Source organism: Hemicordylus capensis, chromosome 6 (assembly GCF_027244095.1).
Source record: "Hemicordylus capensis ecotype Gifberg chromosome 6, rHemCap1.1.pri, whole genome shotgun sequence".
Taxonomy (NCBI): domain Eukaryota; kingdom Metazoa; phylum Chordata; class Lepidosauria; order Squamata; family Cordylidae; genus Hemicordylus; species Hemicordylus capensis.
The window spans coordinates 61,236,757-61,249,533 of NC_069662.1; the positions used below are offsets into that span (position 1 = coordinate 61,236,757).

At 43.0% G+C, this 12,777-nt stretch overlaps 1 protein-coding gene across 2 annotated transcripts in view; it reads right to left on the reverse strand.

Moving 5' to 3' along the window:
- SMYD1 (SET and MYND domain containing 1) overlaps positions 1 to 11,943 on the reverse strand; it is a 46,675-nt gene extending 34,732 nt beyond the window's left edge. Inside the window, exon 1 of one of the 2 annotated variants that reach the window (XM_053263715.1) lies at positions 11,731 to 11,943. In XM_053263715.1, coding sequence (XP_053119690.1) covers positions 11,731 to 11,867 — 137 coding nt within the window. In that variant the 5' untranslated portion in view covers positions 11,868 to 11,943. The remainder of the gene's footprint in view (positions 1 to 11,730) is intronic. The other variant, XM_053263716.1, reaches the window with a different exon arrangement.
- Between the last annotated feature and the right edge of the window lie 834 nt (positions 11,944 to 12,777).

Sequence of the window (12,777 nt, forward strand, 5' to 3'; positions counted from 1 at the left end):
TATGCAAGGCGTCAATTCTCACATGAAACGGCAGCTTTAAAATGTAAGCCATCTGATTGCTCCTATACGAGTAGCAGAAAACAAGCCTGCCTCGTCCTGATGTGCTGCACCAGGCAAACAGTGGAGTACCTGACTGTTTTCTATCAGCTGTCAAGTCAGTGGGGTGAAAAGGTACTGCCGAATTTGCTCTCCTTATATGGTGACAAGGAGGCATAGGCCTGGTTACAAACAGCTGCTGCCAGAAAGAAGGCACCATAGAGGCACAAAGAAGAACTAGTCTTGAAAGAACAGAGGTGGCATGTAGGCACACTTAATGGAAGTAAATCCGATTGCACTTAGGTGCTAGGAAACATGCCTAGGAATGGGCTGTATAAGGCTGCAGTCCTATTCACATATACTAGGGACTCATTGCACTGTTGTAAGGATATTGAGAGTGGGTTGTTCAAATAGCATGTTGTCTGCCATGATGTGGTGTCTAATGACATCAAAAGGCTCAGGGTGGCAGGTGGGGGGGGGCTATAACGAAGCTGCCAGATAAGCCCTCATGCTTTTAGAACCCAGTGGCTGCAGAAGCAATGTTTCCACTCGTATCCTCATTTGCAACAACAAGGATAAATACGTCCACACAGATTTTTGTTTTTTTTTAGTTCTCCAGAACTCTTCTCCAGGCTGAATACTCAGCAAAAGAAGACAGGACAAATTTAGACATGATGGAAGAACCCCAGGGTCTTCAGTCTGTAATCGACTGGAAATGAAGTGCAGAACTTTTATGCAGACTTAAATTAGCCCCTATTGGGTGCAAAACTTGCAATGAAGACAAACAGTCATTCCTCCATTTGCCTACTTTCTACTTCTTTCAACATGGTGCATTTTACAATAGTTCACAAAGGTGTGGTGGAATAGGGATGTGCAGAACCAGTTCAATCGTGAACCAGATCGCTGTGTTTGAGTGAACCAGACTGCCGGTTCAAGTGGTTCAATTGCAATCTGCTTCAAACCGCTTTGAGCTGGTTCGTTGAGCCAACCAGCCCAGCTGATTGGTTCAACCAAACTGGTTTGCATACCCACGGTTCAATCCAAATTCAGTCCAAATTCAAACCGAACCACACCAGACAGTCTGTGCACACCCCTATTGTGAAATCAATTGACATCTATAGCCAGTTTAATTGTAATAATTATGCTTACATAATTACTTAATACTGTATACATTATCTGTATAAGACTGCAAACACATGAGTCGTGAATTGATGGTGCCAAAATGTAAATGTCTGCCATTTTGTTTCAAGAGTGAGGAATTGCAAATAAAACCAAACCAAACCAAACCAAACCAAGAAGCCCACACCCTGTCAGGAGCATCTGCAACTCTTCCTGCATGTACTGTAAATTTGGTTTGTATCTAAAGGGATGTTGCTTATACTTTGAGTGGCTGCCATCTTAAAATAAGATGGTAAATCATAATAAAAATACCCATGTCAGGATCCCCTGGATTCCCTCCAATATACTGTAAATTGGTCTGTATTGGACTGTAAATCGAAAAGTTATTAGGGGTGGGCAGGGGAACACAGAGACGCATGCATGGATATGGTGATCTCATAAGCCTTCTTCTCTTCAGAAAGTGGGTTGAAAATATCTTCTACCACCTGAATATGTGACTTGATTTTGGAGGGGGTGGGGGTGTTCTCTGACCAATAGGTAATGCTATCAATTTGACTTCTATTGACATGCTAATGCACCACCTAAAATTAATTTCTAGCTTTGCAAGTCTACAACATTTCTCTTTACTTCTGCTCTCTGCCTTGTAAGGGACATGTATGTTCCAATTAGTGCTAAAGATAGATATGAATAATTGCTAGATTATATTTTTTTTGGAGGAAAATGGGGAAACAGCCATGTTTGTTTTGATCCTAACAATGGATGGTCAAGTTCTACTGCCACTTGGGGAAGTGGTGCTGAACTAATCCCTGTGACTGGCATTCTCTCTGCCTCTGCCTCTCTCTGGCCCAGTTCGGATGACGGTGTGTCAGTTACACTTACCTGAAGTCGGCGCTTCCCATCATCTGAAGGCGGGTAATTGCCACAACCGCAGTTCTGTGGCCACCTTGAAGTGGCAGATTGAACCCTTGGTTTGAAGTTGGGTACATTGCTGGAACTGGAGTTCTGCTGAACCCACTGTGTTGTTCAAATGCAGTAACCTGGAGTTTGTGCAGAAGCTCCTCCCGTAAGCATGTCCCCTCTCATATCAGAGCCAGTGATTGCTGGGCAAGTGACGCTCAGTGGAAGAGGAAGAGGGAGGGGGATTGCAGGTGGAGGCAAAGGTCGTCTGCCAGGTCATCTGAGGTATGATTCTTGGCTTCCAAGGTAAGCCTACCCACTGTTTCACTTGTCATTTGACTGATACCCTTCCCCCCCACACACACACACACCACAGGGACCAATTCCTAAATGGTATTCTGTTGGACAAAGGAGCCTCTGGAATCTAAGGGATTTGGCAGCAGTTGTGGGTAGAAGGAATAATGACACAATCCAAAGAAACAAAGCACATGGAATGTGGATGCCCATCCTGGCTTTCTCTCTCTGCCCTCTGGGCCTGCTTCTCAAAGAGGTGGTAAATCTGTGTCAAAACGGTATCTTTTCACACAGTGGGTGTTCATGATGGAATTCTACCCCCTACACACAGAAATATTTCTACACATTGAAGACTAGCATACTAAGTAGGAGGCTAGGCCTGCTCCCTGACATGCTCGTTTTCTGTCTTCAGAAGATTATTTTATAAGAAGGAACATCCAATAATATGGGCCCCACTTGCGGTCTGAAATGGTACAGGCCAGACACAGGTTTACCATTTCAGTGAATGAAGACTTAGTCTAAAGATCAGAGGGAGAACCGAGGGAAATGTCACGAGTGCCATATCCATAATGCAGTACTGTGTGGACTGCCTTTCTTAGGATGGTGCAAGAAACAATTACAGCTAATCACCAGGTGCAACCCTTCAGGGCTGAGGAGGGGCATAAGGGATGACCACATCACCACCACTCCTCCTGCTGCAGAACCTCTTTTGGCTTTACACATGGATTGTGTGTAGAGCCTTATTGCATGCAAGTTACAGGGAGCAAGGCAAGAGAGGGGAGTCCACAACCCTCTCCTGTTTGTGGGGCTATCGGGGAGGGGGTGGTGGATTTTGTTATAAACTAGAATACTCCTGTTGTGGTTGCTTAAGGAAAACATTTTACAGTTTATGTTGATTTTTATTTGTTATAAATAACAATACTGTTGTAGTTGGTTAATGAACACAGTTCACATGTGGGTTTTTATGTTATAAGCAATAAGCACACTCCTGTTGCAATTGTGTAAGGAAATCCACTTACTATTTTAACCATGTGAATTTTTATTGAATTTATTAAATACATTGATTTAGAAAATTGCAGTTTTTGTTTACTTTTGCACTGCTTCCATATAAGTGCCATAGGCTGCGTTTTGTTTTTTAAAGGCCATATAACCTGGACCACCCCAACTTTTGTGATTTACCCCCACAGATTTTTAGCCTAGCTATGGGCCTATTCCTCTCCCCACTGTAGTTAACCCCTTCTTCTTCCCCACCCTACCTCTTGAGCCTCTTATCACTCCTCAAATCTTTATTTCACTGTCCTTCCATTCCTGCTGCCTTTAATGTTGCAGAGAAAATACTTATCCTCTATAAGTAAGTACAGTAAGCAACTTTAACTGAGAAACAAAAGTTTGATATTTCTTACTAACGGAAACATAGGCTAAGGAAACAATAAAGAGACTAACAGTCTCTTATGCAGTGAGAGGGAGAACATCTCAGTTTGAATTCAAGGCAACAAGTGAGGAGCAAACACAGTGACTCCACTCTCAAGCCAGTATGCAGACACATTCAAATACAGAAAAGCATGAGGACTGAGACAATGTCCATGGCAAGATCCCAACATTTAAAACATCTACAAATATATTTTGTTTTTGTTTTAGTTTTTTAAAGGTCATCATGAGAACAACATTTTAAAACTATAATTGTTCTTTCAGATACTGATGCGTATGATTTTGTGTATGACATTCTCAAGCAGCAAAAGAGTGATGCAAGTAGAGAATATCTCATTTCCCTCACAATCTATAAAGTTGGTTACACTGAGAGTGAGAGAGAGAGACTGCCTCATAGCAGCAGATACTCCATGTACAGTATCCCAAGTTTGCTTCCCCCCATTTTATCCTCACAACAATCCTTTGAGGCAGGCTAGGCTGAGAAATAATGAGTGGCCCAAGACAAAATGAGCTTCATAACTGAGTGAGGGCTTGAACCTGGGTCTCCCAGTGACCCAGCAACCTAATCACTACACCAGATTTTTTTTTAATTAATTATTATTATTACATTTATATCCTGCTCTTCCTCCAAGGAGCCCAGAGCGGTGTACTACATACTTAAGTTTCTCTTTCACAACAACCCTGTGAAGTAGGCTAGGCTGAGAGAGAAGTGACTGGCCCAGAGTCACTCAGTTAGTATTATGGCTGAATAGGGATTTGAACTCGGGTCTCCCCGGTCCTAGTCCAGCACTCTAACCACTACACCACGCTGGCTCAATTAGAATCTTCTTTATTTTCTGATTTGTGGGAGGATATAAAAATAAATCCCTTTGATTTGCATACAGCCTAGCAGCCTTCTTTAGCTAATTTTTGGGCTAAATGGATCATTGTGCTCACGGTGGACCAATCATGAAAGCACTACACCACAAGCACAGCATGATCCAAATTTCTACAATCGACATACACAATCCATTTTGGATGGACCTATCAGTAAGGGAATTCTTATGTTTCCTTGATGAATGTGTTTTGTCAATGAGATGTTGGAGAATAGGAAACATAGGAAGCTGCCTTCTACTGAGTCAGACCAGTTTATCTAAAACTAAAAAAACCCCAAATTATTGTTTGGAGGACTGAAGCCCCCTTATGAGAGAGAGCCAGCATGGTGTAGTGGTTAGAGTGCTGGCCTAGGACCAGGGAGACCCGAGTTCAAATCCCCATTCAGCCATGAAACTAGCTGGGTGACTCTGGGCCAGTCACTTCTCTCTCAGCCTAACCTACTTCACAGGGTTGTTGTGAAAGAGAAACTCAAGTATGTAGTACACCACTCTGGATTCCCTGGAGGAAGAGCGGGATAGGAACATAGGAACATAGGAAACTGCCATATACTGTGTCAGACCATTGGTCTATCTAGCTCAGTATTGTCTTCACAGACTGGCAGCAGCTTCTCCAAGGTTGCAGGCAGGAATCTCTCTCAGCCCTATCTTGGAGAAGCCAGGGAGGGAACTTGGAACCTTCTGCTCTTCCCAGAGCGGCTTCATCCCCTGAGGGGAATATCTTGCAGTGCTCACACATCAAGTCTTCCATTAATATGCAACCAGGGCAGACCCTGCTTAGCTATGGGGACAAGTCATGCTTGCTACCACAAGACCAGCTCTCCTCTCCTAAATATATATAATATATAAATATTATATATAAATGTAATAATAATAATAATAATAATAATAATAATAATAATATGAAGATTTCTAAAGATTTTTTGCAGTTGCCATTCTGTACTCCTACTGTGTATGAATTAAAATAGTAGCAATTATTAAGCCGCAATTAAGACAATAGGGATTTCTGTTAGGCAATGAAAATAATATCCCATTATATATTTATTAAACTTGTTTTGTTTTTGTAAGCAGTGTGTATTCCTTCTTATATATGTTGGTCTGCCTGTCAGCCCAAGCTTAGGACTGTTTGTTTGGAATAGAAACTGAGTGCCACGGTATATAGTTGTGACTAGGGATGTGCCCGAACCAGTTTGGTGCCTCCTTAGGGAAGCGCCGAATCAGCTCGGGTTCCCACATCCAAACCAGTTCAGTTGGGTAGGGATTGATTCCTTTAAAAACAGGTGCTTCCCTGGTAAGGAAGGGAAAGAAGGAAAGTACCTGCCTGGTAAGCAGGTGCTTCCCTGGTTTTTAAAGGAACCAATCCTTATCCCACATGTGCTGCCCAAACCAGTTCTGACTTCCTACAGAGAAAGATAAATGGGCATTTCTGTTAAGTAAATGGATTCAATGTTAACTTCTGGTTATGCTTGTCTATAAGTGTAATATAGACAAGTGTTATATTGATGCTTGCCTATAAGTGTAATAAATTGGTTGGGTTGTACCTCATGTTAATCCTGTTTAGAGTAAACCCACTGAAATATTGGTACTTTAGAGTGTAATACTATGCATGTCCACTGAGAAGTAAGTTTCATTGAATTCAATAGGGCTTACTCCCAAATTATTATTAGTAGGCTGTATGTAGGATTGCAGCCTTTGTCATTACTTTCATTTTTTTCAGTGGATCTACTCTAAGCAGGATTAACATTGGATATATCCTGTTGTATTTTGATTCCTATTGACATACTTCGTGTATATCACACACACACCCTCCACCCTGGGGGGAGAAAAGCCTGCAGATGCCCAAGGGCAGGCAGTAAACTGACAGCAAGCAGTGAAGATAAAGTGATTGGTTGAGAGCCCAGTAATTCTCTAGGGGTACAATGTGGTGTTGTGCCAGCTACGACAAGGCAATATTCCAGGAGAGGGGTATGCATGGACCATTTGATGCAGTTCGATCCAAGTTCGGTTTGAATTTGGACCAAACCGCACCAAAGCGAACCAGTTTGGTCAAACCAATTGGCTGGGCAATCGATTTGGGGATCCAGTTCAGACCAGTTTGAAGCAGTTTGCTATCAAAACTGCTCAAACCAGCCCGGTTTGCAGCGGTCTGGTTCGCAAGCAAACTGGGTCTATACATCCCCAATTCCATGCACAGAAAACAGAGAATACTGGGAAGGAAAAAGGTGGGAGATGAGGAAAGGAGAAGGGAAAACAAGGGGATTTGATAACAGAAGTTTCCTATATCCTGAGCCATTTTGGAAGGCTCAGTATATAAATTGAATAAGTAAGTAAGTATAGCATAGATCACACTCAGCATTATTTGCCAAGGGAAAAAAGCTCTTACTGGCATCCATGAGAGTTTTTTTCCTTCACAAATTCTAATATGCATTCATATCTGGTGGCCTTTTAATGTTTACAAAACACAAAGTTACTTAAAGTACTACATAGCTGGATTGTTAGATGAAACAATAATTGACCATAATTCACAGACCATAACTTTCCTGACCATGACACTTACAGACCATAATTTTCTTGACAGAGTTGGATCAGTCACATGACATCTCACTTCTGTACTATACAGTTCTAATCCACTCTACCATACTTTTCCTTTCAGAATCGCCAGACCTGCTCATTCATCTTTCATAGCTTTGACTGAAGATGCATTTGTGATGAGGAGTCACTGCCACAGCAGGGGGTTTGCTTTCCAGTTCACACAAGACCAGGAGGAACAACTCCTCTCCTTACTGCCACTCAGCATAGACTATGTTGTTGGGCTTGTGGCCAGGGAAATCCAAAAGGACACTGAACATGACCTGGCCTTAGGACGTGTGTGTATATTACCTCATCGTGATTGGCAGGGAGACTAGGAACTGGATCTGCGGGGCTCAGTTCTCTGGAAACCAGTGTGACTCACTGAGCTCTCAGTCTTGACAGAGGCCAGACTTCTCTCTTCCCTGGGGATCTAACCATTTAGGTGCTGCCTTGGCATAAGAGGGACACAAGTGGCTGACCCTCCAGATAGCCACTCTGAGCAATATGGCCCGGTTCTGGAAGGTCAGTCAATGGATCCCGGTAGCTTGATCTGTAGCAAGCAATTAGCAGGTGATCTAGTTTACCTCCATGCTGTGAAAAGCTTCACCTGCTTCTTCCTGCTGTTAAAGACACAGCCAGGGGCATAGCTAGGGGAGACGGGGCCGTGTTCGCCCCCTCTCCCCAGCGGCTGCTCCTCGGAGTGAGGGAGATAATGAAGAAAATAGGGATGGGTGGAGCTGGGGGGCCCTCAGGAGTTGGGGGGACTGGGTTCTTTGAACCTATCTGCTCAATTATAGCTACACCCCTGGATACAGCTACAGATGCTAGTTGAAAAGTTGGCGATCCAATTTGCCAAGGAGGGTAGCCAAATGGGCTCCCCATCAGGTGCCTAATTAGCCTTAAACACACCAGCACATGCTTGAAGAACCCTGTTGTTTGAACAATCACATAGGTGCAAGATTCCACTCATAGGCCACTGTGACTGGGAAAGTTCACTTTCAAGTTGCTGTTAAAGACACAACTACAGAGATTAGACGAAAATGCGGCAGCCTTGCCCTGGGCACTGCCTGCCTATGAAAAGTCACATCCTTCTTTGAACTGAAAAGCAATGTGTGTAGCTACAGATGTTGTTCAACCAGATAGTTTTGATCTACCCCCAAAGTGAATCAGTTATATTTCAACTTGGACAAGGTTGAACTTTTTAAAATAGACAAAATCCACTCAAATCATGCATTTCCTGCCAATCACAAAATAACAAGCTGAATAATATCATTATAATTTGAATGGTTCCCATGCATATGAAAGCAATGTTGTTTTCATCTGAAGCTTAACTTTTGACTCTATTGAGGTTGATATTACACACAATTGTACTTTGGTTAAAAGTTATGAACAATAATATACAGGGCCCTGCATGTATCACTTTTTATAATCCTCACCATCGCACACATCTACTTTAATTGCATTCTACAAAATAACACTTAACCTATTTAAAATCACTTCACTATAACCCACAAAAGCAATGATGTATGATTTTTTTTCATATTCAGGACAGTAGCTCATTGCATCATCTCAAACAGCCTTTGCTCCATTGCACATGGAAATTCCTGGTTTGTAAGCTGAGATGAACATTGACACATTAGAGACAGAGCAGAGCATCGAGGGTGTTCTTAAGTTTCTAGTACATTGCATTCTGGGGAAACTCTCTCTCCAGCTCTGCCTGTTTGTGCTTCTCAGCAGGCACCCTTCATACTGTAATTATTATTAATTATTATTATTATTATTATTATTATTATTATTATTATTTTAAGGCATCAAGAGACAACTGGCTGTGGTGTTTGGTTAATCCATTCTTTGATCCAGGCTAGCTTTTGAATGGTGCTCTTGTTTCTTTTATTCCAGTCCTGGAGTAGAGGTGGGGCTAACAAAACGGCCAGCAGCAAGAGCACTGAAGGCAGACTGCACTTGCCTTTCTGTACATAATACAGTATCTATCTCATTTTCGTCTGCTCAGCATGCAAGGGAGTTTGGTTCGTTAGGGCACCTTGGATTTTGCATCACCAGCATCCTAACCCTATAGCCAGCAATAGTCAATAGATCGTCGGTCAGGGTCTGTTTTTGACAGAGGAAATCTGGAGGAAGTGCTCAAGATGAAATAGAAAGGATGTAACTTAGTGGGTACAAGTACCTCACATGTGAATGCAGCAATGTACATGTCAGTGGAGCTGTGATTAGCTGTATCTCACAGACTGCAGTTTGGCTGAGAGAGGTGAATCCACGAGGGTGCCTCCTCTGTGGAACCAGCTTCCTGGATTGGCTAGGAAGACTGGGCAGATCAGACTGGGCAAGAAAACCAATCTGGGGAGTGGTATGAAGAACTGAACACAGCCTGGCATGGTAGCCTGTGAACAGTAAATTGCCCAAGCAACAGCTGGTGACTCCAAGGTAGTTGGTATGCAAAGAACACATTGGATCATGAAATTGGGGCTTGTTATACCTCAAAACATGTCCTGGGGGAACATTCAAATTGACCTTTTTGTTGAATAGGTGTGTTTGGTAGAACTGGCAAGGATACCATAGTTGTAGATCGCTCTTCCTGAGTGTAACAATGGGAATTGCTGAGGCATGCCAAGGCTTTTTGTCATGAAAACAGAGTGCATAGACGTGAGAAGAGGAAATCTGCCTGGACCGGAGGGTCCAATAATCCAATCAGTACTTTTAATGGGTGCATCTCTAGGTCCTTATCGCTGACTCAACCTCTTTTGTGAAGGGGAAGATTTACCTCCAAGGGCCTTATCTGCATTCTTTCTGCTGAGTTAATTGGTGCATTAGCTTGCTGCTATCCTTTGCAAAAGGAAGGGGGGGGGGCAAGACAGGTTCACTCTGAGTGCAGAGTGGCCTTGGCAGAATGTTAACCTGCTTTCGTTAACTTCTGGGGTCTACTTAGGGTGTCCCAGCATAGGGAGGGCATGCATCTGCTCCCCTTTCCAATTTGCTTTGTTGGGTGCCAAATCTAGGGGCAACTGGCCCACTATCAACTAGACCTGTCCCCATGTGCTACAAACAGAGAGCTCACGATGCTGTGAGGCTCATGAGCATGTCAAGAGTGAAATCTCCAAGCCTGGAGACTCAAACACAAATGAGGGGGCTTCTGGGAGCTAACAAAAAAGCATAGCTAGTAACACATCTAAAAAAAAGGACATAGAACTAGAAAAGGAAAATCAAAATAACAGTTGGAGTACTTATCGTATTAGGAAAAAACTTTCTGAGTTGAGGTATTTTTATTTAGGAGCCAGCATGGTGTAGTGGTTAGAGTGCTGGACTAGGACAGGGGAGACCCAAGTTCAAATCCCCTTTCAGCCATGATACTTGCTGGGTGACTGTGGGCCAGTCACTTCTCTCTCAGCCTAAACTACTTCACAGGGTTGTTGTGAGGAGAAACTCAAGTATGTAATACACCGCTCTGGGCTCCTTAGAGGAAGAGCGGGATATAAATGAAAAAACAAACAAACAAACAAGGAAAAGGTAATGGTGGGGGAATAATGGAGGTTCACAAAATTATGCATGCTGTGGAGAAAAAACATAGAGAGAATTTTCTCTTTTCCACAATCATACAAGAACTCAGGATCACTCAATGAAATCGAATGGCAGAAGATTCAGGACAGACAAAACAAAATACTCCTTCTTGACTAGTTCATTCATGGAATTCATGAACTCCCATGTTCAGAAACAGTATGCTGTTTAATACCAGTTGCTGGGGAGCAACAGCAGGGAAGAGCTACTACCTTCACACCCTGCTCATGGGCTTTGCCAAGCATCTTATCAGCCACTTTGGGAAACAGGATGCTAAACTAGATGGCTGTTTTGATGGCCTCAGTGGAAAAGCGTCAAAACGAGACACGTCTATCGACAGCTAATCTTAAATATATATATTTGTTTTTATAAGGGAGGAAACAAAGCTTCATCAACTTTAACTTTACTTAGTGCCTGCCATGTTGGTTCTAGTTAGTTCTTTCCAGTGCAACTTCAACAAACTGAGCAATTGGCTCAAACTGGATTCAAACACTGTTTCTTAAAGGAGCATACTACATATTAATTAATTAAACACATATATTACAATATGTAGCATTAATATAGCACATTTTTAGTCAAGAAGTTCTTCATAAACACTATCTACTACTTATAACAATCCCATAAGTTGGGTTAATATTATTTTCCATAGATTGCAGACGGAAGACTGGGTCTGAGAGAAAGTGTCTTGCTTAAGGCCCCTCAGTGAATACATAGCAGAGATGAGACTTGAAGCTGAGATTTTCTGGCTCACAGCTCAGTCTCTGAACCACTGCTCTAGACAGGCACTACATCTCTCCCCCCTGAAACATCCCTGTCTTCTCATAGTAAATTAGATAAGAACATTTTCCCTGCTGAGATTGCATTGGACTACAACTAGCATTCACTGTCTCTGAAGCCACGTCCAGCTTTAGAGCAAGGCTCTCAATTAACTCTTCCTTCTTACCTGTCAAATACCACTGCGGCGTAGGCCCGTTCTGCAAAAATGACATCTCCTGCCCAAAATTCCTTGACTGCCTTCAGCCCTCTGCCTTTGCCTTCGGAATTGAACACTTCCACTGTCTCCATGCCTCCTTTTGTCATGCCAGGGCATTCAAGCTTGTAATAGGGATAGTTCCAAGTGAATCAAATCTCTTATCACTCCTGCTATTTAAATGCTTTCCAACTTCCAAAGGGCCAGTCCTATAAATGGACTGTTTCCACACCTCCCAACCAGTACCAAATTTCCATGGGGAAGTGGGGGACCTTATTCAGCTTACCAAAGTCTCTCCTTTTTGGGTGGTGGTTCTTTGTTTTTGTGGAAGGAAGTTGGTTACACACAGCCAGGGGTTACACTATTGGGACAATGGAAAACACAATCTTGTTTTCCAAAATGAAAATGTGGCTTTTGGATGCAACTGTCACAAAATGTAGTTTACACTCTCCCACCGGGAAGATAATGTGTGTTCTTGGAAGTATTTTTAGAAACCACATGCTTCTGCCTGTCAGGGGCCAACAGCTGAGAGACTGCTAAATGGCATGGCTGGTATGCAATGCGTGTTAACATTCAACACTATCTGCTTTCTTTTAAAAATAAAGTTAAACAATGCTACATTTGTTTGACGCAGAGCAAGAATAATGCACAACTGCATTTGAAGCCTGTGGACCAAAAGCATCCCTCCTCCATGTGGTGGTGAACTGGCATAAGAACTGCCAAGAGAACACCAGCTTAGCAGCATCTAGAAGGATCTGGTAGTTGCTCAAAGGTCTTGCAGAAATCTGGCACCTCATTCTGAAGCAGAGCTGATATCTTCACTTTTCCCTCAGAGGAATATTATATTACTAGCTAACCCCGCACAGAGCATCTGTGCGCTCTTTGGGCCCATGGTTACCTCTTCCCCCCCACCTTCTGCCCCAGTCTCCGCTTTCTCACCACTGCCGGCCCTTACCAGGCCCAGCTGCCTATCCTCCCCACCATCACTACCTCCCGCTTCTGCCCCCCCCCACTTTCTTT